This window comes from Macrosteles quadrilineatus, unplaced genomic scaffold (assembly GCF_028750875.1).
Source record: "Macrosteles quadrilineatus isolate MER2022 unplaced genomic scaffold, UCM_ALF_1.0 Scaffold_1__1_contigs__length_201487025, whole genome shotgun sequence".
Lineage (NCBI taxonomy): Eukaryota > Metazoa > Arthropoda > Insecta > Hemiptera > Cicadellidae > Macrosteles > Macrosteles quadrilineatus.
This window is the reverse complement of record NW_026542594.1, coordinates 53553604-53580479: the sequence shown is the minus strand read 5'-3', so window position 1 is coordinate 53580479 and position 26876 is coordinate 53553604. Positions and strand designations below refer to the sequence as shown.

General features: G+C 36.1%; 1 protein-coding gene across 2 annotated transcripts in view; it reads right to left on the bottom strand.

Moving 5' to 3' along the window:
* The window catches only part of LOC128983095 (protein FAM50 homolog), a 90907-nt gene that overhangs the window by 10545 nt on the left and 53486 nt on the right, over positions 1-26876 (bottom strand). For both annotated transcript variants that reach the window (XM_054402255.1, XM_054402254.1), the window contains exon 5: positions 17362-17464. In XM_054402255.1, the coding sequence (XP_054258230.1) occupies positions 17362-17464 (103 nt within the window). The remainder of the gene's footprint in view (positions 1-17361; positions 17465-26876) is intronic.

The window sequence follows — 26876 nt, the reverse complement described above, 5'->3', positions numbered from 1 at the left end:
TAATACTGTACTATAAAGTGCAGTCTCCTCGTTATTTACCATCCATGCTTCTGTAAGGACTAAAACATGGGGCTTAATTTTTAGACAATTAATACATGTGATAAATTTGTCAAAGTTTCTATTTACACTCCTGATATTTGGATGCAAAAAAGAAATCCCTTTTCATTGTCAAACAACTTATTAAATTCATCTAAACCACTTAAGTGTTCAGAGCTCATTAAAATGTTACAAATATTTTAATTTATTATCTTTGAAAGGTTATACATGTTTATAAACTGTGAAATAAAATGAAAACTACAACACATAACTGTTACATGTTATAGATTTGAAATGTTATGCTAATGTAGGGAATTATAAGGCTTACTATTTAATTAAATTGTACATTATCAGTATCGTTATTATTTGTTCAGTATATTTTCTTTTATAGCATCTAACACATATTTAAAATATTGTCCATGAAAAATACTGTAAGAAGGTTGGAGTATAGGGTAAAAGTTGATAAATCCTGTAGCAGGATAAAGTAAGTTGGCAACACTTGAAGATAATGAGACAACAATCAGCTGGTGCATTGTTTCCCATTTCGTTCAACACTTGGATTTGACATAAAATAAAAACGATCATTGTTTCTTAACACATTGAACCCTAAGCCCGAGTATAGGTCGGGGTATGACGTTAGACACCCTGAACGAACCCCGAGTATGGGTCAGGCTTCAATATTAAATTCCATAGCAACGTAATGACGTCATATTTGCTGTATTTTTTATTACGTAACCCTTCCTTGATTTTCTGGCTTTGATTATAATACCCAACAACTTAAAAAAAATCAGCTGTTTGGTAACACGAAAAAAAATTCCAGCTGTCTGCAGTCTTTCCTTCGTATTGCTGACAACGACGGCGTTTTATTGTTGTCTGCGCTCTGCGGTAATGGCTGACATTGTTTTTGATTGTTTGTGTTCAATAAAGTGAATTTTTTCTGTTGTTCACAAGTATTTTGAATGAGTAAAAGTTCTTGGTATGAGTAATACTTTGTTGTGGAATATTTTTGTTGTGTTTAGTGTAAAATATGAGCGATAGATTTGATAAAAAACTTTGAATCATATTTGAGAACTCTTGTCAGACTCCAACCATAGTAATGAAGAAAATCTACCTTTTAGTGAAAATAATGGCATATGTTCAGGCAGGACGTAGTTTTACTACAATATCACTAAATGAAAACTTGAATGATTCTATTTATGATTCTGGTTCTGAAGGTGAGTTTCTAATGGTCACATTTTATTGGGGGGGTTAGTTTTAATTATTTTAAGGCCACGAAGGTTTGAGCGCGCTCGACAACAATGTCGAACATGTCCACGGCAAGTCAAGTATCCTAGTTCGTGACTTGGCCGCTGCGACCTCGGGGAGCTGACGTAGACGTGGTGGGGAGAAGCCGAGACCAGCGGACAGTGGTAAGTTCTTGAGGCAGTCGATGGCGAGCGCTTGTTCGCCGAACACCCTCCCAAGATCGTACAGCGGACCTGAGAGCATACATAGGTCGTGGATTCGATTCGCAACGTGCGAGACAAAATAGATAAAAGCGACAATAATATAAATCGAGATAAGTAGAGACAAACGTAAGTACTGCATTATACCATTACATTATTCGTCTTATTTTCCCATTCACTTTGGCGAGTAAAAGTTAATATTATTTACGATCATCTTAGTTGTAAGAGATTAGCGTATTGCATTTCTCAGGCCGGCACTGCGAGTGCGGTGCCGCAGTAGCCTACACTTTTTAGTTTATTTATCGAAAGTGGTTTTATTTTATTTTATCTAAAAGTATTTTATTTAGTTATATTTCAAAGCCAAGAAGTTCATTGGCATATTAGCGCTGACTCATTTCATTTCGTTATTTTATTATTGCGTGTGACGACATTTTATTTCACTACGATAGTTTTATTTTTAGTTTTTATTCGAGAAGCGATACCTTTTGTTAGACCTAGAAGCTGGTAACGTATTTTAGTTCTCATAGAAGCATCGTATTTAGTGCCGATGTATTCCTGGTCAGTGCGTCGTTGTGCTGACATACAACCATAGTATCGTGTGCGTGTAGGACTACGAAGAAACGTCTACGAAGATCGAGAAGCGGTTAGCAAGCGACGGAGACTCAGCTAGAACCCTGGACTACTCCTGAGCTGTCCGAGCAAATCGGAGGTAAGTTTAGGATAGGTGCCCTACCCGAAATAAACACCTCACAAGTTTGTAGAAAATAGTTTGAATGCTTTTCAAAATGAAGTTAGTACAGTTACATACATGGTTGATGAAAATGATCCTGATGAGTTGGTGTTTTATGATTTACTACCAAGTGACCATAGACGAAGGAATATGCGGATTCAGGGATAGAGTTTGGTTTAATGTTTATAATAAAAGTAAACCTGACAAAGACAGGATGAAATTGTATGTTTTGTGTGATGCATCAACAGGATATGTACTCAAATTTGAAGCCTACACTGGTAAGTCTGACTCCAGTAATATAGTTGTATGTAGCTCTATATGAGAGGTTGTTGGCAGATTACCTCAATAAAGGGTATACTGTTTATAATGATAGATTTTACTCTTCACCAAAGCTTTTTGACTTTCTCTGGGAGAAAAATACCAAAGCAGTTGGTACCTGCATGAGCAATAGGACCGAGTTGCCCAAGACTACTAAAAAAACTAGGAAAAAATTCAACTGTTTTCATGAGAAGAAACCATTTACTTTGCATAAAATGGAAATATACTAGAGACTAGCTGTGTGCCCGTTCTACGCACGGGGATCTTATAGTAGTCAGTTGAAACCTTCTTATATTAAGATTAAGAACAGCAGTTAGTTTGCATATTTGCAGATATGCTGGAAAAACTATTATATATAAACCTTCGCAAATACAGTATCTGACAGTTCAAGCCAAAATAAATGCTTCGCAATTGAATTTCACCCGGATCGTTATGGTCCATATGTCCAATGATTAAACTAAAAAATGTGTTATAGATCCATGAAGCGTAGCCCTAAAGTAGGCCTATAATTGAAAGTTACTTTCCACATCGGTTAACTTAAACATATTTAAAGTACTACCTCAACCTCACCATTTAACACTTTATTCCGGTTGACATTTTCAGTATCATAGACGATTATGTGATAATAAACGGTATCAGCATTCTGACACATACTTTCTCCCATAAGTATGTCAACAACCTTTATCATATTTTGTAAGCGGTGAGAGTAAATATATGGAATTGGGATTATTATAATCTTGTTAAGAATTTAAAGGACTAGGCTACATACAAAATGTTTATCAAAATCGTTTTGGGCCAGTTTTGTGAAAATCCGATTTTTCCGTTATTTTATGGGTTTTTATGGGAAAATAACATAATATACAATAACTTTTGAACCGTAATTTTTACAGAAATGGGATTTGTACCATTTTGTTTAGAATATAGAGGACTATAACATACCAAATTTGTATCAAAATCGTTTGGGCCGTTTTTGGGAAAATCCTATTTTTCCGTTATTTTATGGGGTTTTATGGGAAAATTCCCATAAAATTTTTTTTTTTTTTAATGAAAAAACTATCAAAACTTTAAGGACCATAACATACTATGTTAAACTAAAACCGGATATTTTTCCTAAAATCCTATTTTTCGTTATTTTACGGGGGTTTTATGGGAAAATAACATAATTTACCATAACTTTTGAACCGTAATTTTTAGAGAAATGAAATTTGTACCATTTTGTTCAGAATTTAAAGGGCTACAACATACTAAATTTTTATCAAAATCGTTCGGGCAATTCTTGAGTAAATTATATTTTTCCTGTTTTTTATGGGTTTTTATGGGAAAATCCCCATTAAAAATCAAAATTTCAAAAAAATGAAAAAAACGCCTGGAGATACCATGGATTAGAACCTACATACCAAATTTCATCGAAATCGGACCACAGGTGTAGTCCCTAGCTCTGTACACATCCAGACACACAGACACACACACAGACACACGCATACGGGGTTTTACCGAATACTCGCAAACACCTAATTGCGGCCACCATTTTGTATAATTGTCTTTATTTAGTCATCTTTCAACCTGCGGCCACCAGTGGATGAAGGAAGGTGGTAGAGACATGTCTGCATCGATATTTTTAATGAACACTCCATTTTAACATCTAACATTCCAGTTTTTAAATTGTGGCACCATGCCACAAATCGGTATATATCAACAGTGTGTGGACAGGATGCCACTAATGCGTTGTAGTGCTTGAGCGGTGTGTGCGCCCCCCCTACTTCTTACGTGCGCTGTTGCCAGTTCTCCGTTCTAGTTCCTTCATTCCGTTCTGTATTCATGTGGCTATGCCCTAGCCGCTGTAGCTCATTTCTCGCGCTCATGACGTCATATTTTATTAGTGTAAGGATTTTATATGAAGTTTTTTTCAAAGCTCCAATAATTTTTACAATTATTGGATTTAAAGTCAATGGACCAAATGAAATGTCGTGAGGATTACATAAAACTACATGCTATTTTGTTGATATTTTATTGTCACATTGTATGTATGGTTTACGAACTGAGATACTTGGAATAAAGGCCTTAATGTGCTGGGTACATTATCAGTTTCATGGGAATATACAAGAAATCTATTCTATCTATATATTAATTACGTAAGCCGATTATTTGCGTCAAAATTGTGGGCGACTGGTAAGTCGTAGAACGACGTGAGAGGGCTCAAATTAAAGGTCTTTATCCCGTGACGGCGGGAAAAATAGTGAAATTCCCATAATCTTAACACAAAATTAGATATAACGTACAATGTTCTCCATAAGAATAGCATTAGAAGGCATTTACTGCTGATTTTTGTTTACTTCAATCCAGCTGATCGTGATTTTATCATTAGCAAGTAAGCTTACATTTGGATTACTCATTTGCCAGTCAATTCTGCAATGTAATGTATACTATATAAAACCAACTATTTAAAGGGATAACGTTACCTTTAATAATCAAGACTTTTTAGTTATGTCAAAGTTGAAATAAATTGTTTTCAAGATTTAAGAAACGATTCAAGATTAAAAGAAGATCTTCTTTGTTTTTATTTCAAAACATATGTAAAAGATTTATTCCAATTTTTTTTTATTTACTAACATTTATATTTGAGATTTATTGTAGTGTTTAATCAATATTTTGTATGAAGTGGAATAACCTCAACGGTTACTCTAGAAAACAATTTGGGAATAGAGATGAAGTAGGTTCGTACAGGTATTTAAACGAACCAAAAATATTTATGTCGTGATTAGTTTCGATAACTGGGTAATGGAACCCTAACTAGCCGCAAAATAGTTAGTAATTAGACGTTGACTAGGCCCTTTTTTGGTAGAATATGTAAATCAATCGCACCTTTAGGAGGATTAACACCACATATACTTACACTAGGCTAATAGTGGTTTTTAATGTTGATCACAAACAAATTTAGGTCCAAGTTCTGTCAATGGGATGCCTTTACTTAAGAATAATTTTGTTAAACCTTTACAAAATGAGCATAGACTTAGAAATAATAACTGGGTAGGGTATCTCAACACACCATTTTTTGCCTTTTCTTATTTGACGAAGACAATTTCCAATACTGTATTTCAATCGGGGAAGCCTTGTTATCAGCATTAACCAAAAAACCAAAGCTACCTTAATAAACCAATATTTATTCATAAACATGTTTGCTGCCTTTAGCAGTTAAACCTCTGGAATCATTCAAATTCTTTATTGAACATAACGTTATCAACAAAAGCAAACAAAGACAAACAACAAACTGTTTTGTTTTTTTTGCACAAAAGATATGTTGCAGTGGGATATCTAGGCCTATCCTGACATATAGATAATTTGATTCTGAGTTTGTTTAAATATTCCAACAATAATTCCTTTTCCGTTTAAGCTTTTTAGGGACTATGTCCCTACAAGCCACTAGTTTACATTAAAATACGCAATAAGTATGACTCCGTTTTTTCTGTATGCATATAATTAATTCATGGTAATGTAAATTATGCGTAACGAATTTTTCACCTCACTATGATGTTTTTAGCTGTTTTACATACATTTAGCTGGTTTATATTGGTGGCTGAAAGTTACGTTTTGCTGGCCATGCCAGCTGTCATCGTCATATGGGGACCGAGCAGGGGTTTACATCCCTAGGGCCGCAAAATCACTTGTTCGCCTATTTACTTAAAACATTAATGTATATTAAATGCACAAGCTGTATCCATGGCATTGCAATAGACTTGTTTTTTGTCACAGCTGCCTAGACAACTATTTATTGTTATTTTTGATTTTGCTGATTCCTCAAAATATTTCACATAAATAAGAGGGACGTGTATATTGCAAAACATACCTTAGAAATGTATTGCACCTACTGCCTAATGTATTGCAAACCTAATGTATTGCACATATTGCACATACCTTAGAAATGTAGATATGACATAACGTTATATTGCAAAACATACTTGGGTGAAAAATAGCGTTCGTACCACGAGCCAAAATGTGTTTGCAGCTCTCGATCGTTTCACGTTCTCGAATTCGTCTCGAACTAAAAACCCGATCTCGAGTCGGCAAAACCTCACTTTCGGCCCTAGATACGAAATATACTATTTTTGTACGTTTGATTTAGAGACCCAAACTTGGTAGGGGTGTCCAAAGAAACGTCTTGGTCTGTAGATGAGTTAGGTATCAAAAGAAAGACTAATCAAAATCCCTTAGGACTCTGCCCCAGAAGCCTTTAAAGATCCCTCCACAGAGCTGTTTACATTTTGGCCATGTGAATAATACTTTTTAATGAAACAGCTGTTCATTTTTAAATTGTATTTCAAACAACACACATTTATTGGGAGTTACTGAATTCTACCAAATAAGTATTTGCAATGTTATTTTCAGATTTTAAAATTGATTTCCTTCTTTATCATGTCATGTTTTGCAATATAACGTCCCATTACGAAATCAGTGGAAAGTCCTTTTATCACAGCAATTCTTAAATTATTTCTTATTGAACTATCTTATATCACTTGCACGGGTTGGTGTCTGCCTTTTTCACCACTTTTGCCTATATTTTATCATATTATACTACACATATCAAATATTTATGTAGAAATATCTGCTCTTATCGTGTCTAATAAAATCCAAACATAGAAACTTTGTATAAAATGGTACCCACCTTGACAAATTATTTGCACCTGCCTATATTACGGACTTTAGCGCACTGGTTTGGTAACATTATTGAAAATAACACGACATTTTGGCTGTAAAAAATGGTACAAAGAGAAAATACTATTTAAGCAGCTACTGTCAATGCGGAGCGAGCGAAGCTCTTTGGGATCAACTTCAATGCAACAAATAGAGAAACATCACTCAATAACGGCTGAACGCATTTCAGCCAAACTTAACAAAATTACTTAGACTAATAGTGAGATGGTTTTTAAACAAACAAATTTCAATTAGATAATGCTAATGCAATTTAAATCGAACTTAAAATTTCCAATATTTAACAAGGAGCGGAGGGATACGGACCTGTGACTACTTTCCTCGGAACCTATTTGTGTTGCCGGCTGATTAGAAACAGCCAATGTTAGAAATCAGGATTTCGAACAGTCTTGCTGTTAATCTGCTGGACAATAGTCAGTGCATTACCAGATTATAAAGTGTTGTGCATGTGCTGGACCTAAGCTACAGATTTCTGTAAATATTTAAATGATTGTTCCAATTTTTGGCAAGGCTTGTTGATGAACAGGTGCTTGTTTAATGTTTCCTGACATTGTATTGATATATGTTTTACTTATTGTCCTCATATTTGAACCGATTGTAAAATAAATTCTGATAAAAAATAAGCGATATATCTAACCTCATCGAAATCGATATTTAATCCGATAATACCTCACAGGTTATATTATGTTGAATTACATCGACGGTGCAGTAAGTTATTACACTTAAAACGCAGATTGAACACTGATCTAATTTAGGCATGTGGTAGGTGGTAGGTGAAGGTAGGTCGGGGTTTATGAGTATTCGTGACTACATTAAGTGTTTTAAAGTAAGGTTGGATTAGGGAGGTAAAGTGTAGGTTATAGATAGGTGATCGGGTTGTTTATTTGTGTTGCACCATATAATTTTTATCTTTTGGAATATTTGGTTAAACGGGTAAACGATTTGAAAAATGCTTGCGTTATGGTCTTAACAAGCCATCTACAGTATTCTAGCATTGACTTGATATAAAGTCAATGATTCTAGCAAATTACTACATAAAAACCAAATGAAAAGAACATTTTTGGATTTGGACCTTTGACCATAGCAAAACTAACATATAATTTATGAAATGTGAAAAGTTAATTAATAATTGTTCGGCAAATCCTCATTTTAATGGCTCGGTTGAAAATGGAATCTGTATTTTGTGAAACAGTAATTTGGTAACAATCCAGTAATTTCAAAAGTTGATAACAGTAGCCTATCCTATTTAAATACTGTTATTTGATTGCCAATCCACGGACTATACATACGTCCAGTTACAACCGTAATAAGTAAATAATTAATTACCTGGGCTAATAGAAGTACACTTTTATCCACGGTATGGATAATTGACTAGGCCTGTCCAGAAGTAGGCTACGAATTTCTAATCATATTATCTACATTGTATATTTAAGACATGTCTTCCCTTCTTATTGTTATTCTGTTTTCACTTAAATCAGCTGAATGCGATGTTTACTTATTACTTGAATAAATGAATAAATGAATTTTTTTCCCATATTACAAAACACTTTACAAACATAGTAATTGTTGAGAAATGTAAACTGGTCACTTTTTCAAGTAGTGTGGCCAGTTAAAAGGTTAATCATACATAATAAATAATAAATTGTTGAGCCTAGCATCAGATGACAAATTGACAAAATGACTTATGTTTAGGCCTACCTTTCAGCCATCTTATTTTGTTGTTCAATAAGTAAGTCTTTTTGAATTTTTTACATTTTTACACATTGAAATATATAATTGATAATTCAGTTCATTTTAGTCTTTTAAAGGTGTTTTACATTTGAGTCTCACATTAAAATAGCCCTAAGCTTTTCGTAGGCCTATGTTTTATCTTTGACTATCAATACAACTTACAGACATTCCATCCCCATGTTAAATTTGTAGCAAGCCTTTTTCATCAAAATCTTCTGTATCCAATGGCCATTATTAAGAACAATATTAAAATGCTGTCTCTAAATCGTCCTAATAATGGTAGAAGACGTACAATCTAGTTACATTACAATAATATCCTCCATCATATCAAGAATACTTGGTATTAACAATCAAAAATTATTTCCAGCAAAGAAAGCTGAGCTTAACCGATTGCAAGGGTTGAAATGAAGACCAATGTTTATGTTGCACAGTTGAATTTAAATGTCAAATTTCCCCTCCTGTTGTTATACTTTAATACTAGTTTTTTTTAATAATTACGTTTTTTTATACTTCAATACTTTAACCGATTGTAAGGGTGAAAAATGAAGCTCAATGTTTTTGTTGTGGGCTACAGTTAAATTTGGATGTTAAATTTCCGTTCTCTTTTTTATACTTTAATGCCCTTTTTGGATGTTAATATCAGATTCCAACTACTGTAATATTTTCCTGGTCAAAACTACCATAATGCACTTCTGGAAGAGGTATCTGAATAACAAGATGTAGTAAAACAAATTTGAATTATTATAATTTTAACCAATAAAACCAGCATTAGTACATCTATTGAGTTTTTACATTTAGTTACTTATACAAATATCAAATCACGTTTTTTCCGCTCAACTGGCTTTCACCTCTTTGAAAGCAACCCTAGTAATAATATGTATTTTAATTTAAGTACCGTACTTTAATTGATTCGGTTATATGTTTACCTCATATAACATTTGAACATGGATTGAAACATTAGATGTCTTTGGAATACTCTGAGAGTGAGCTTTCAGCAATATTGCATCGAAATTTACCTCTTTCTTGCCTATTAAATCAAAATTCTAAATTAACAACAGAAAATAAATTGCTTTTATATCAAACCATTCTAAAACCAGTGTGGACGTATGGTATCCAACTGTGGGGGACATCCAGTGAATCTAATTTGAACATCATCCAAAGATTCCAATCTAAAGTTCTTGTTCTTAGACACATTCTTCAGGCACCATGGTTCGTTAACAACGAAGTGCTCCATAGAGACAGTCGAACCCCAACGATCAAAGAAGAAATTTCAAGGTTAAGTGCCAAATAAGAAATTAGAGCACCATACCAACTACCTCGCTTTGAATTTGTTGAACAACAGCAACTGTATATATAGATTGAAAAGAAGCCATGTTTTGACCTAAGTAGTCGTTTTTAGAGATTTATGGACTTTAAACTTTGTGCCAATATGCAAAGATTGTTTGTTAGCTTTATTGTTGGATAAGGACTAACTACTGTGTTTAAATTTTATCACATTTGCTTATTGTTCTACTTTTTTTGAACGGATTGTAAATTAAATAAAATGATAAAAAAATAATAATAAAAAAAAAATAATAATTACCTCTACTGAGTGATTCCGAAATGTAACTGTAAAATTTTTGTCAACATGAATAGAATGTTAATAAAACAGATGTCAGCACGAAATAGTTTGTAAGATAAAAAATTGCAGCATAGGACAACTTATATAGTGTTCTAACCTAAAACATTGTTATTGTTTCAATGTAAAAATTCAATTGATACAAAGTAACTACGTTACCAATTTATGTTTGTAAACAAAAATACATTTTTTAATGGTGGCATAAAAACAATTTAAATAATTATTTACAACACAAATTATTTTTAATGTAAAACATTGTTCACCACTCGGAGCAAAAGTATATTATTTATGGTACTTAAATTGTTTTATAGTACATGGCAGTACAGTATTATTAGTTTATTAGTTGCTTGTTGCACTGTTCTACACACTGATCAAGCGCTACAACTCATTAAGTGGCATCCTGTACACACACTGTTGATATATACTGAATTGTGGCATGGTGCCACAATTTAGAGTGTAAGCTGGCGCGAGAATTGGCAACGTAGCATTAGGAAAGTTATAGTTCCGGCGGACGGCGCGAGGCGCGCTAGCTACCTGTATGGTTTCGTGTTCCACAATTCGGTGTGTACCTGCGCTACTTAAACTCCCATCAACGAGTTCAAAAATACTCAATTGTGGCATGTGATGTTTAAACGACGTAATAATGCTGGAAAACCTCAAAAATGATCGAATTAGCGGTGCCACAATTTTTGAAGGTGCCACAGTACGGCCGTGTGCCTGTGAAGGATGCCACTATTCGGTGAATACAGACACACGCACACACACACACACACAGACATCACTTCGAAAACCACTTTTTTGGGTCCAGGGGGACCCAAAACGAATATATCCACTCAAAACTCAAACTCGAAAATTTTGACGAAAACAATACTTTCTCCTTATACTATGGTATAGGGGGAGAAAGTAAAAATTGAACGAAAATTTGACAAAAATCGCACAAAACTGCATTTTTGAACGTCCGTAATTTTATTTACAAAGTAGTGAGGCTATATTTAAATCACTAAAGACACTCTCGCCAATCCAGTGAATACATTAAAATGACTTGGATCTTGATAGGTACTCTGGTTTTCACGGAGAAGATTGCGTAAAATGCCATCTTGAGTGTTACAGACAAAGGGACAGACAGACAGACAGACAGACAGACAGACAGAAATAGAGATAAGACTCGTTTCTGCTTCTTTAATGTATAAAACGTAAAAATAACCTAAAAGTATATAATTCTGAGCAAAGTACAGACAAAACTCTAATTTTATTTATATAGATGTCTTATCTCTATCAACAGCTCATAAAATTACTACCTCAGAAGTCATGGTGACTACAAAAACAAGGGATGTTGCAAAAATATCAATTACCAGATCTCATTTTGGATTACAATAACAAAAGAAAACAGGTGTGGATGGAATAATCAGTTTATTTCCTACTACCCTATCAAGAGGAAACAAATGAAATGGTCGAAATTTAATGTTCTTCCACTTGTTTATGATGTCGATTGTGAATGCATTTATCTTGTATCGAAAAACCAGACCTGCAAACCTGAGACCCCTTTTTCACCTTGAAAAATGTATAATAGCTATTGGAAAATCATTGGCAGGGAGTTTATTACAAAAAGAGGAAACTGCAAGAGCCACAAAATCTAATTGACCTTTTGGACGTCCACAAAATCCCACACAAAATCCCCTCTACGGACAAGAAAAAAAACTCCTACAAGAATCTGCAAAGTGTGTTCTGAAAAAAAAGTTTCTACATGAAAACTGGGAAGAAAAGAAACTTCTTGGTGGTGTCCAGAGAGCCAAATGCCATTGTGTGTGCCTGGATATTTTAGACTGTGTCATACCCAAGCAGACCATTTACAGTAAAGACTAGATGTGCTTAGGAACTGATGTACGACGACATTTCAATTTCTCAAGTTATAATATGTAAGGTTAGCAATACATAACTATATGCATGTGTGCATTTCCTGAAAGGGCATGTTTTTCTCTACAATATCCCATGATATAGATGCCATAATTATGTTAAAGTAACTATTAAAAGCTTTTTTAATTATGTCTGTACTTTCTGCAATTTTCTTTTTCTTCGATTTCTTTTGTTATTTAAATGTGGGACCCTGTAATATCTAGCCTATAGTCATGTTATACAATATATTTGATTTGAAAGCCTATAATTTTCTCTTTAATTTGATATAAAGGGTCAAAGGGTGTGGCAAAAAAACCAATCTATTTTCTGCAGCGTACTGTTCGTCTGAGGGTGGTGGGGGAAGGCTCGTTGGATCGCCTACATAATGCCATTATATGCAGTCACAGAGTAGTGGTCGCCTGAGCTATGTGCGTTTGTTATCAAGTTGTATTTAAAAAGTAGAGAATTCATTCATTGCAACTCAGCGGCAGTTCCGTGCATTCTTTCAATTAAGGCAACATGGAGAAGTTCTGTTGCATAGCACAATCATGCGGTGGGTTACTAGCTTTAGAACAACGGCTTCTGAGTTCAAAAGGAAGCTGGCAGGCCGTCCAAAGTCAGATCGGACGCCAGACATCTAACATTCGATAGAGTTCGTGCTGCTATGGAAAACAGTCCTTGTAAGCCAGCCCGAAAACAAGCGGCTGCCTTGAACATTTCTGACTGCTCAGTTACACAAATTTGTAGGTTACTTTTCATCCCTCCAGATTAATTAAAATAATAATCTGTTTAATTCTGTAAATTATCCATACAGATAATCACGACGGATCCTCTCCATGTCAACATATGGAAGTCGACCTAATTGAATGAATGCACGGAACTGCCGCTGAGTTGTAATGGCTGAATCATTACTTTAAAAAAACGATTCGATAACAACCGCACTTAGCTCAGGCAACCACTGATCTGTGACTACAAAAAATGGCATTGTGTAGAGTTTCCAACGAGCCTACTCAGTGCTGGATTTAGGGTACTTGCGGCCCTAGGCCAAATTACTTGAGCGGCCCTCCCCCTTAGGTGGAAGAGATTAGGTGGAAATCCATGCGATCGCGGAAGTAATTGTGAATACCTCCTATGCATTAAGGGGACATCATCATCGACGAACGTGATCGTGGATAAAATCGTGGACATCTCTCCTCAATCAAGTCAAATCCATCATAGGTATACGTGTCAGCTGGTTCGTGAGTTGTTGTTTCGACTGTTTACGTTCTAGTAAATGTTTGTTTACGAATTGGTTGGTTATAGAATTGCAGGTTATGGCCATGAATCGTTGAGAAATACATTTTAAACCTTTAAAAAGTTATAATACCACAACTTATTCATGCATTTGGTGATAGTTTGTGGCTAATCACATAAAGTGTACCGGTAACTGGACTTGGTAAGTCAGGCCTATAGGTCATAGGTGCGTGATTTTATTTTTACTGTTTGTATATTTTGTGCATGGCTTCTAATAGTATTCTCATAGTAATTTGAATTATAAACATTATAATAACAACATATAATGCAGTGAGCATGATTTAGGTTGTTTGCTGGGTAGGGTAGGGCATAGACCTCTTTGTAGTAAATGTTACACATTTTTTAGCGAATTTCCCATATAAGCTTATTTCAAAATAAGCTATTACCGTAGTACTCATGGTAAGACTGCTATACCAGCTGATCATTATTTTAATATGATTGTTTATGTTTTGATTTCAATTCCTTGTTTTTCCCAGTTCTTACATCAGTTCCACTTCTAGATAAGCAAACCCTTGAAATATGTCCAATCTTATTACATTTCCTACAGAATTCGTTCTTAAATCTGCATAAATTAGCCTTGTGCTGTTCACTGCCACACCTGTAACACTTGCCTCTTAAATCTTCAAATGAAACTATGGGTTTGTTTCCCTTAAATTGACTTTGTTTGTCTTTGTATCCAGATTGTAGGCGGTTAATGTTTGCAGTTTCTTTTAGCATTGTATTTCCATCTCTCCGGTTAATCTCATAACTTTCAGATTTAGATTGTTCTATGGAAATCGCAGTTTGTACCACTTCGTTGTAAGAAATTTTACCATCTTTTTCTTGAAGAAGTCTAATTCTAATTTCATTGTCTTTTAACCCCCGTATGAACTGCATTTTTAAGAACATATCACTTACCGTACTTTCACAGTTATAACAATAAAAATCACAGTCCGTTGCTAAACGTTTAAGTTCTCTGGCATATACGGCTATGTTCTCTCCAGGTTCTTGAACCTTGCAAACAAATTTATGTTGGTTAGCTAGTATGCTAGGTGAAGGCTCAAGACAATTTTTCAAAGATTCTGTGAGTTCATTGAAGGTTTTGTCACCTGGTAACTCAGGAGCTAATGTATCACACAATGTTTGGTGCATCTCTGGAGAAAGTGTACTGACAAACAAACATGTCTTGGTCTTTTCATCTGTAATTTTCTTTAACTGAAAATAGTTTTCAAGTCTCATCAAAAAGTTTTTAAATGTCTCGTTCTCTGTGTAAGGTGTAAAGTTAATGTTAGGTACATGGCTATCGTGTGCAACTGATATAGAAGTTGTGTGTTCATCTGTAGATTTGTTCGGTATAAAGAATGGCTGTAACAATGCTCTTATCTCTAAATATACCTCTTCTACATCAGCCCTGTAATCTTCTTCTTGTTCAAAATCATCTTCATCTTCTATTTGTAAAATATCTTCGTGTAGTGAGATGAATTTATGCCAAGCTTCCTCTGCTACATTTAATCTGCCAGGAGCATCATTGACTGATGAACCCTTGCTTTTTAATAGGTGTAGAGTTCTTTTAATCTGGCCTTTTAGTGCTCCTCTTTTATGTTTCAGTCTTCTGATATCATTTCTTTCATCCCATCCTCGTCGCCATTTGTTGTGTTTTAAATAAAGATTGTGTGTAAAAGACATGTGGACCAAATAAGAAGATTGTAAGTATATGAAGAAAAATAAAGGAGGAGGATTGCTATACCAGCTGATCATTATTTTAATATGATTGTTTATGTTTTGATTTTACGTTTTTCTGTTTACATTTTAATAAAATGAGTTCATTAAGTTATTCAAATCTATTCTTTATTTAAAACACAACAAAGACCAAATTCATATATATATATATGTGTGTGTGTGTGTGTCCGTTAGCGCGATAACTCGAGCAAAAATGATCCGATTTTGATGAAATTTGGTACAAACGTGTAAACCTACGTTTATTCGAACGAGTTCGCGATCCAGCATAATCGGACCATGGGAACAGGGGTTTATGGGGGGTTTTATGGGGTAAAAATGCGTTTTTCCCATTTTTTACCCTAAAAACAAAACATTTTGCAATTTCTTTCTAAACCGTTTTGTAGAGCTTAAAAAAAGAAATAATTTAGTATATTGAAGCGCTGTTGTATGCCTAACGGTCACGGAGAAAATTCAAAAATAGTTTAATTTAAAATTCCCATGTTATTCTTATGGAGAAAATAAAAATTGTTGTAGTTTACTTGTTTATGGATATATAGGCTATTGATAAAATTTGGCAAATTTATTTATTTCATCCCATACTATTCACGTATGGTCAAAAAATACTTTTTACCTTCCCCGTAGCAGCAAACCTAAGCACTTGTTAAATCTAATGTTATTTAAATAGGGAATAAATATGTCTTATTTATGGAAATATTTGAGTAAAAATGTAATCAGACAAGTTGAAATTCGCTTAGTCTGCAGGTTTGCTGCGGCGGGGGTATTTTGACATATACAATAAAAACATTTGTTATATATGATTTCTCTTTAGTTTTTAATGCTTTTTAAAACGAATGTAAAATTGAATGTCAATGAAAAATTTTAAATTGTGTTAAAATGAGAATAAACAGCACCATATTTCTGTCTTGTCCATGAAAATATTTTATTTTAACTCATGAAACCCCAACTAAAATTAGTATTTTACAATGCACGATCTAATAATCTACAAAACAAAACATATTAGGCCAAAAAATTTTATAATGGTCGGCATTCCTAGACACACATGTAGGCCTGGCAAACCTCAAATTTCACCCGCTCGTGGCACTCATAGGGTTTTTTTTACCTAAAAACAAATTTTACTAAGCTACAATTTTAACCCTTCCCGGACAGCCAAAATCGTGACATAGAACGGGAAAAAATTATAGGAAAAATAAAAACTTATTTTCCTTATTTGTGTTTTGTTATACAAGTATACATAAAATAAACACAATGGAACACGTCATACTGTGAGAGTGGTGCGCGGGAGAGGGGTAGGCGTGGGAGAGAGGGGGGAGTGCGTTAGAGAACAGGTAAGTGGGGCCTTGGTACCGCGAAACATCTGGTTACTGCTCAAGCACCTGCCAGTCTGTCTGAAGAGAAGGCGGATATATCCGCTTCCCGTCCGTAACATAAAAAAAAACCATAAGCGGATATATCTACCACCCGTCCTTTATCGCCAAAGACTTAGGCGGATATATCCGTCACCTGTCCGTGAAGGGTTAAATAATACCCCAAAATTGGCCCTTACTAAGGGTTTTTTTACGCCCAGGGTTAAAATTGTTAAGTTGATATGTTATTATCTATTATTTTTAATAAAAAATTGTAATTAGAAAGATTTTTGTTTACTTCATTGTTTGTTCCACTCAATTGACGGACCTGAGACCGCATACCTAGTATTATTTGCCCCCTAGATTGAATTGATTATTGATTATTGTGTAATGGACATAGACATCTCAGGCAATTAATACACAGTATGTGGCAATACTGCCACACACACATTAGTTTATCACATTGGTTTATCATATGGTTTAAATCTTATATCATGAGGCTAGCACTTAAATAAATATTTTAAATACCTTTCTTCATCCGAACTGTCTTCCTATGTCCAGAACCATCCCAATAGCTGAAAGTAATGTCAATTTCTTCCTCTTTTAGTGTTGATTGTTTTGCTGCCCACTCCTACTAACAAATTGAATTTGGTTACTATTGAAAATAGTCATTTGTGTAACTAGTGAGCAAAGTGGCACTTTGCTGCACACGAGAGCAACGTTTACGAACGGAATGATCTCGAGTGCAGCAAAGGCCTTTTGCACTCGTGTTACACATTATATTAGCGAATTTCCCATATAGGGAATAAGCTATTACCGTAGTACTCATGGTAAGACCTTGGACCCGGGACCGATTTTTTTTTTTCGTTTTGAGGTCCCTAGAGGCCAAAAACACCATATGGGTTAAAATTGGGTTTTTCCTATTTTTTACCCAAAAAACATAAAATTTTTAAATTTCTTTCCAAACTATTTTGTAGAGCTTAAAAAAACAAACAATTTAGTATATTGAAGCGTTATAATGCGCCTAATGGTTACGGAGAAAATTCCAAAAAATTGTTAATTTAAAATTCCCATGTTATTCTTATGGAGAATAAGTAAACCGTTGTAGTGTGCTTGTTTATTAACATATTTTGCCCAAATTTGGAAAATGTTTTTATTTCTTACTAACTATTAACATTTTACATAAAAAACACTTTTACCCTCCCTGTTGCAGCAAACCTAAGTATGTGTTAAACTGATTCTATTTAAATAGGGAATAAATGTGATATTTTTAAGGAGACATTTTAGTCTAAATCCAATCAGGCAAATGGAAATTCGCTTAGTCTGCAGGTTTGCTGCGGCGGGGGTATTTTTCCTACTGTCACTATAAAGCATATAAATAAACACCTTTTTAATGACAATGAAAACCTTGACAGAATAAGAAATTGTCTGGAGGGAGATGCCTTTAAAATGGTAAAACCTCTATTTATATCAGGTAAAAATTTTAGTACAGTAATGAAAACTTTACAAATGCGTTTTGGACGTCCACAGTTTATAGTCGAGTCAATGTTGAAGAAGGCGCGCATGCTCCAACCAATCAAGGAGGATGACGCTGTCAGCCTTATTAAGTTTTCAACAACTCTTTTAAACCTGACCTCTACCACAGAGTCGTTGGATTTGGAAATGTACTTAATAAATCCTCTCTTGTTGAATGAACTTTTAAGTAAGCTCCACTATACTCTGAAGTACAGGTGGGCCGAACATGTAAATAGCAAGCATTTAGAAAAACCTACTGACCTGAAAGTATTCTGTAACTGGCTTGAAAATCAGTGTTCCATTATGAGTATTTATTTTCGTCCACCCGAGGAGACAGCGCGGAAGAGAAGTGACCCTAAACCAGTTTTGACTAATTCGCATGATGAAAACGTTTGCATGTTTTGCTCGGAGGGTCATGAAACCGATAAATGTAACTTTTCAGAAAAGCAGAGGTCGCGCAGCGGTGGAAGATGATAATTGAAAAAAAAACTGTGTTTCTTTTGCTTCCGTCGTCACCACATCAAATTTTTAAGTTAAAGAAACCTTGTGGAATCAATGGGTGCAACCTATCCCACCATCACCTTCTGCATACTGACAGAGCCTCAAAAAATGCCCAAGAAATCAGCCGGGACAGAGTACAGAACACTTTCAGGCAGGAAGGTAAATCGAAAGAAGAAATCATAAGCAATCACTCGGTAAATAACCGTGTTTTACTAAGAACATGCCCAGTAACATTATACGGTCCAATCTGTCAGATCGACACATATGCACTTTTAGATCTATCTTTTAGACGGTTCAACCGTATCTCTGCTAGATTCGACTTAGGCATCAGTGGTAGCATTGAACTCCTTACCACTTTTTGGTCAAATACAACTAAACATTTTGACCCAACGTCCAGACGAGTTGAACTTAAAATAAAAGGGCTCTATGAAGAAGAAGTTTTCACATTAAATAATGTAAGAACTCAATCACCTCTAGATTTACTCCAACAGTCGATAGACTCTGTAAAGCTTCGTGAGAGATGGCCTCATTTAAAGTCAATCGATCAACATATACCAACATCTCATGCCAAACCTACCATTTTGATAGGTCAAGATAACTGTGACTTGTTATTGACCAGAAAAGTTATCGAAGGTCCGCCAAATGCTCCCGTACTGTCATGGAGCTACCTAGGGTAGTCAATGCATGGCAAGTGTCCAGAATTTGCTGGGCGTGTTGAGGATTTCACCTTATTGTCCTTTGATCACGACAGATTACATGATTTGGTGAAAAGTTCCTTTGAAATTTACAACTACGGTGCATCTCCAGTAGAAAACAAATCAATAAAATCGGTAGAAGACGAACGTGCAATGTCAATCTTGGAAAAAACACCGTGGAAAATCTGAGAACGTTATGAATCTGGCTTGTTGTGGAAATCAGATGATCTTAAATATCCCTCGAGTTACGATAAAGCTCTTAAAAGACTAAAACACATTGAAGGGAAGATGGCAAAGGATCCTTCCTTTAAAGACGAATACACAAAGAAGATTGCCGACTACAATGAAAAAGGGTATATTCGAAAGCTAAGTAAAGATGAGGCAAGTATTTTAAATGATCATACTTATTATCTACCTCATTTCGGAGTTGTGAACCCCAATAAGCCCAACAAATTAAGATTGCTCTTTGACGCAGCTGCAAAGTCGAACGGTGTATCATTTAATGACGCTCTTCTTAGTGGACCTGACCTTTTGAATCCATTACCAGCTGTTCTCGTAAAATATTGTCTGGGAAAATTTGTCGTCGTTGGTGAAATTAAGAAAATGCTCCATCAGGTACGCATAAGGAAAGAAGATGTAGATTCACAGAGATTTTCGTGGAGGCAAAACACGAATGATCCTCCAGATACGTATGTAATGGAGGTGATGACATTTGGGTCGACCTGTTCTCCAAGCACTGCTTTATATGTAGTGAACGAAAATGCCAAAAGTTTCTCATCCATCTACCCTGAAGCTACTAAATCAATTCTCACTAAGGAATACATGGATGATTTATTAGACTCTGTCAATTCTGAGGAAGAAGCAAAGACTCGAGTGAAAGAAATAATGGAAATTTGTAACGACCCAAAACCTGTCAAGGGGTAAAAACCCGATTTTTTTAGTTTCATTTAAAGTATTATAATACGTTCGGGGGTAAGCCGCGCCCGCGTTGTCAGCGGCATTGTAGAGGCAGGGGTCCTACGTCATCGTAGAGGGGAGGACGCTAGTTACCTACCCCGCCACCAGGGGTGATGGTGAAGAAGGACCAGAATAGCAAACCTCATGGTCAATTGTCCACCCGCTACCGAACCGTCAATACACTTGCTGTTTGGAGATAAAACCAACAGTCTAACATAACGTCTAACTTCATATAATTCTGGTCAGTTAAAGATCTCCCCCGTTCCTGGTAGAGTCCCAAGGCATCAGGTTAGTGTGCTACCGAATTTATTTTGTTTATTCTAATTTTTTAGAAAAGTTTTATTATTTTTATTTTATTGTGCCGCAGTCGCACGCACCCCGCACGCTTTTTCACGTACAAGCACACTGCCTGTTGTCTTTAACCAGCTTCTGAAATCATTTAAGCTGCCAGAACCGTTTACGTGCAACTTATCCCGTTACCCCGAACCGTCTTAAGTAAATTTGATTTAAGAAACCCCGTATCGACTCTGGTGATCGACCGAGTCTAATTTTCCCGACACGTTTACTTTGGTGATTACCAAGTATAACGAACGAATCACGTTTAGGTTAAGTTTCCAATTAAATAGGCTTATTCGCATTCACGACAATTCATTCCAAATTCCAAATTTTGCTTCATTATCTTTTCGAGTGGCTATGATGATCACTTAACGTTGTTAGCAGTGTTGTAATTAATATTCTGAGCCAATAAACTTGAAACGATAATTAAATAACGAACACATTAGAGTCCTGGACTATCTCGTTGTAGGCTAAGCTACCTGGACAAATTTAAGGTGTGACAGAATTTCAGGTGAGACGACAATTACGTACTTAAGAAATTACACTACTGACCTGAAAGTATTCTGTAACTGGCTTGAAAATCAGTGTTCCATTATGAGTATTTATTTTCGTCCACCCGAGGAGACAGCGCGGAAGAGAAGTGACCCTAAACCAGTTTTGACTAATTCGCATGATGAAAACGTTTGCATGTTTTGCTCGGTGGGTCATGAAACCGATAAATGTAAACTTTTCAGAAAAGCAGAGGTCGCGCAGCGGTGGAAGATGATAATTAAAAAAAAACTGTGTTTCTTTTGCTTCCGTCGTCACCACATCAAATTTTTAAGTTAAAGAAACCTTGTGGAATCAATGGGTGCAACCTATCCCACCATCGCCTTCTGCATACTGACAGTGCCTCTAAAAATGCCCAAGAAATCAGCCGGGACAGAGTACAGAACACATTCAGGAAGGAAGGTAAATCGAAAGAAGAAATTATGAGCAATCACTTGGTAAATAACCGTGTTTTACTAAGAACATGTCCAGTAAAGTTATATGGTCCAAGCTGTCAGATCGACACATATGCACTTTTAGATCTATCTTTTAGACGGTTCAACCGTATCTCTGCTAGATTCGACCTAGGCATCAGTGGTAGCATTGAACTCCTTACCACTTGTTGGTCAAATACAACTAAACATTTTGACCCAACGTCCAGACGAGTTGAACTTAAAATAAAAGGGCTCTATGAAGAAGAAGTTTTCACATTAAATAATGTAAGAACTCAATCACCTCTAGATTTACTCCAACAGTCGATTGACTCTGTAAAGCTTCGTGAGAGATGGCCTCATTTAAAGTCAATCGATCAACCTATACCAACATCTCATGCCAAACCTACCATTTTGATAGGTCAAGATAACTGTGACTTGTTATTGACCAGAAAAGTTATCGAAGGTCCGCCAAATGCTCCCGTACTGTCATGGAGCTACCTAGGGTGGTCAATGCATGGCTAGTGTCCAGAATTTGCTGGGCGTGTTGAGGATTTCACCTTATTGTCCTTTGATCACGACAGATTACATGATTTGGTGAAAAGTTCCTTTGAAATTTACAACTACGGTGCATCTCCAGTAGAAAACAAATCAATGAAATCGGTAGAAGACGAACGTGCAATGTCAATCTTGGAAAAAACAACGTGGAAAATCTGAGAACGTTATGAATCTGGCTTGTTGTGGAAATCAGATGATTTTAAATATCCCTCGAGTTACGATAAAGCTCTTAAAAGACTAAAACACATTGAAGGGAAGATGGCAAAGGATCCTTCTTTTAAAGACGAATACACAAAGAAGATTGCCTACTACAATGAAAAAGGGTATATTCGAAAGCTAAGTAAAGATGAGGCAAGTATTTTAAATGATCATACTTATTATCTACCTCATTTCGGAGTTGTGAACCCCAATAAGCCCAACAAATTAAGATTGCTCTTTGACGCAGCTGCAAAGTCGAACGGTGTATCATTTAATGACGCTCTTCTTAGTGGACCTGACCTTTTGAATCCATTACCAGCTGTTCTCGTAAAATATTGTCTGGGAAAATTTGTCGTCGTTGGTGAAATTAAGAAAATGCTCCATCAGGTACGCATAAGGAAAGAAGATGTAGATTCACAGAGATTTTCGTGGAGGCAAAACACGAATGATCCTCCAGATACGTATGTAATGGAGGTGATGACATTTGGGTCGACCTGTTCTCCAAGCACTGCTTTATATGTAGTGAACGAAAATGCCAAAAGTTTCTCATCCATCTACCCTGAAGCTACTAAATCAATTCTCACTAAGGAATACATGGATGATTTATTAGACTCTGTCAATTCTGAGGAAGAAGCAAAGACTCGAGTGAAAGAAATAATGGAAATTTGTAACGACCCAAAACCTGTCAAGGGGTAAAAACCCGATTTTTTTAGTTTCATTTAAAGTATTATAATACGTTCGGGGGTAAGCCGCGCCCGCGTTGTCAGCGGCATTGTAGAGGCAGGGGTCCTACGTCATCGTAGAGGGGAGGACGCTAGTTACCTACCCCGCCACCAGGGGTGATGGTGAAGAAGGACCAGAATAGCAAACCTCATGGTCAATTGTCCACCCGCTACCGAACCGTCAATACACTTGCTGTTTGGAGATAAAACCAACAGTCTAACATAACGTCTAACTTCATATAATTCTGGTCAGTTAAAGATCTCCCCCGTTCCTGGTAGAGTCCCAAGGCATCAGGTTAGTGTGCTACCGAATTTATTTTGTTTATTCTAATTTTTTAGAAAAGTTTTATTATTTTTATTTTATTGTGCCGCAGTCGCACGCACCCCGCACGCTTTTTCACGTACAAGCACACTGCCTGTTGTCTTTAACCAGCTTCTGAAATCATTTAAGCTGCCAGAACCGTTTACGTGCAACTTATCCCGTTACCCCGAACCGTCTTAAGTAAATTTGATTTAAGAAACCCCGTATCGACTCTGGTGATCGACCGAGTCTAATTTTCCCGACACGTTTACTTTGGTGATTACCAAGTATAACGAACGAATCACGTTTAGGTTAAGTTTCCAATTAAATAGGCTTATTCGCATTCACGACAATTCATTCCAAATTCCAAATTTTGCTTCATTATCTTTTCGAGTGGCTATGATGATCACTTAACGTTGTTAGCAGTGTTGTAATTAATATTCTGAGCCAATAAACTTGAAACGATAATTAAATAACGAACACATTAGAGTCCTGGACTATCTCGTTGTAGGCTAAGCTACCTGGACAAATTTAAGGTGTGACAGAATTTCAGGTGAGACGACAATTACGTACTTAAGAAATTACACTACTGACCTGAAAGTATTCTGTAACTGGCTTGAAAATCAGTGTTCCATTATGAGTATTTATTTTCGTCCACCCGAGGAGACAGCGCGGAAGAGAAGTGACCCTAAACCAGTTTTGACTAATTCGCATGATGAAAACGTTTGCATGTTTTGCTCGGTGGGTCATGAAACCGATAAATGTAAACTTTTCAGAAAAGCAGAGGTCGCGCAGCGGTGGAAGATGATAATTAAAAAAAAACTGTGTTTCTTTTGCTTCCGTCGTCACCACATCAAATTTTTAAGTTAAAGAAACCTTGTGGAATCAATGGGTGCAACCTATCCCACCATCGCCTTCTGCATACTGACAGTGCCTCAAAAAATGCCCAAGAAATCAGCCGGGACAGAGTACAGAACACATTCAGGAAGGAAGGTAAATCGAAAGAAGAAATTATGAGCAATCACTTGGTAAATAACCGTGTTTTACTAAGAACATGTCCAGTAAAGTTATATGGTCCAAGCTGTCAGATCGACACATATGCACTTTTAGATCTATCTTTTAGACGGTTCAACCGTATCTCTGCTAGATTCGACCTAGGCATCAGTGGTAGCATTGAACTCCTTACCACTTGTTGGTCAAATACAACTAAACATTTTGACCCAACGTCCAGACGAGTTGAACTTAAAATAAAAGGGCTCTATGAAGAAGAAGTTTTCACATTAAATAATGTAAGAACTCAATCACCTCTAGATTTACTCCAACAGTCGATTGACTCTGTAAAGCTTCGTGAGAGATGGCCTCATTTAAAGTCAATCGATCAACCTATACCAACATCTCATGCCAAACCTACCATTTTGATAGGTCAAGATAACTGTGACTTGTTATTGACCAGAAAAGTTATCGAAGGTCCGCCAAATGCTCCCGTACTGTCATGGAGCTACCTAGGGTGGTCAATGCATGGCTAGTGTCCAGAATTTGCTGGGCGTGTTGAGGATTTCACCTTATTGTCCTTTGATCACGACAGATTACATGATTTGGTGAAAAGTTCCTTTGAAATTTACAACTACGGTGCATCTCCAGTAGAAAACAAATCAATGAAATCGGTAGAAGACGAACGTGCAATGTCAATCTTGGAAAAAACAACGTGGAAAATCTGAGAACGTTATGAATCTGGCTTGTTGTGGAAATCAGATGATTTTAAATATCCCTCGAGTTACGATAAAGCTCTTAAAAGACTAAAACACATTGAAGGGAAGATGGCAAAGGATCCTTCTTTTAAAGACGAATACACAAAGAAGATTGCCTACTACAATGAAAAAGGGTATATTCGAAAGCTAAGTAAAGATGAGGCAAGTATTTTAAATGATCATACTTATTATCTACCTCATTTCGGAGTTGTGAACCCCAATAAGCCCAACAGATTAAGATTGCTCTTTGACGCAGCTGCAAAGTCGAACGGTGTATCATTTAATGACGCTCTTCTTAGTGGACCTGACCTTTTGAATCCATTACCAGCTGTTCTCGTAAAATTTTGTCTGGGAAAATTTGTCGTCCTTGGTGATATTAAGGAAATGCTCCATCAGATACACATAAGGAAAGAAGATGTAGATTCACAGAGATTTTCGTGGAGGCAAAACACGAATGATCCTCCAGATACGTATGTAATGGAGGTGATGACATTTGGGTCGACCTGTTCTCCAAGCACTGCTTTATATGTAGTGAACGAAAATGCCAAAAGTTTCTCATCCATCTACCCTGAAGCTACTAAATCAATTCTCACTAAGGAATACATGGATGATTTATTAGACTCTGTCAATTCTGAGGAAGAAGCAAAGACTTGAGTGAAAGAAATAATGGAAATTTGTAACGACCCAAAACCCGTCAAGGGGTAAAAACCCGATTTTTGTAGTTTCATTTAAAGTATTATAATTTTATACGTTCGGGGGTAAGCCGCGCCCGTGTTGTCAGCGGCATTGTAGAGGCAGGGGTCCTACGTCATCGTAGAGGGGAGGACGCTAGTTACCTACCCCGCAACCAGGGGTGATGGTGAAGAAGTAAATTTGATTTAAGAAACCCCGTATCGACTCTGGTGATCGACCGAGTCCAATTTTCCCGACACGTTTACTTTGGTGATTACCAAGTATAACGAACGAATCACGTTTAGGTTAAGTTTCCAATTAAATAGGCTTATTCGCATTCACGACAATTCATTCAAAATTCCAAATTTCGCTTCATTATCTTTTCGAGTGGCTATGATGATCACTTAACGTTGTTAGCAGTGTTGTAATTAATATTCTGAGCCAATAAACTCGAAACGATAATTAAATAACAAACACATTAGAGCCCTGGACTATCTCGTTGTAGGCTAAGCTACCTGGACAAATTTAAGGTGTGACAGAATTTCAGGTGAGACGACAATTACGTACTTAAGAAATTACACTACTGACCTGAAAGTATTCTGTAACTGGCTTAAAAATCAGTGTTCCATTATGAGTATTTATTTTCGTCCACCCGAGGAGACAGCGCGGAAGAGAAGTGACCCTAAACAAGTTTTGACTAATTCGCATGATGAAAACGTTTGCATGTTTTGCTCGGAGGGTCATGAAACCGATAAATGTAAACTTTTCAGAAAAGCAGAGGTCGCGCAGCGGTGGAAGATGATAATTAAAAAAAAAAAACTGTGTTTCTTTTGCTTCCGTCGTCACCACATCAAATTTTTAAGTTAAAGAAACCTTGTGGA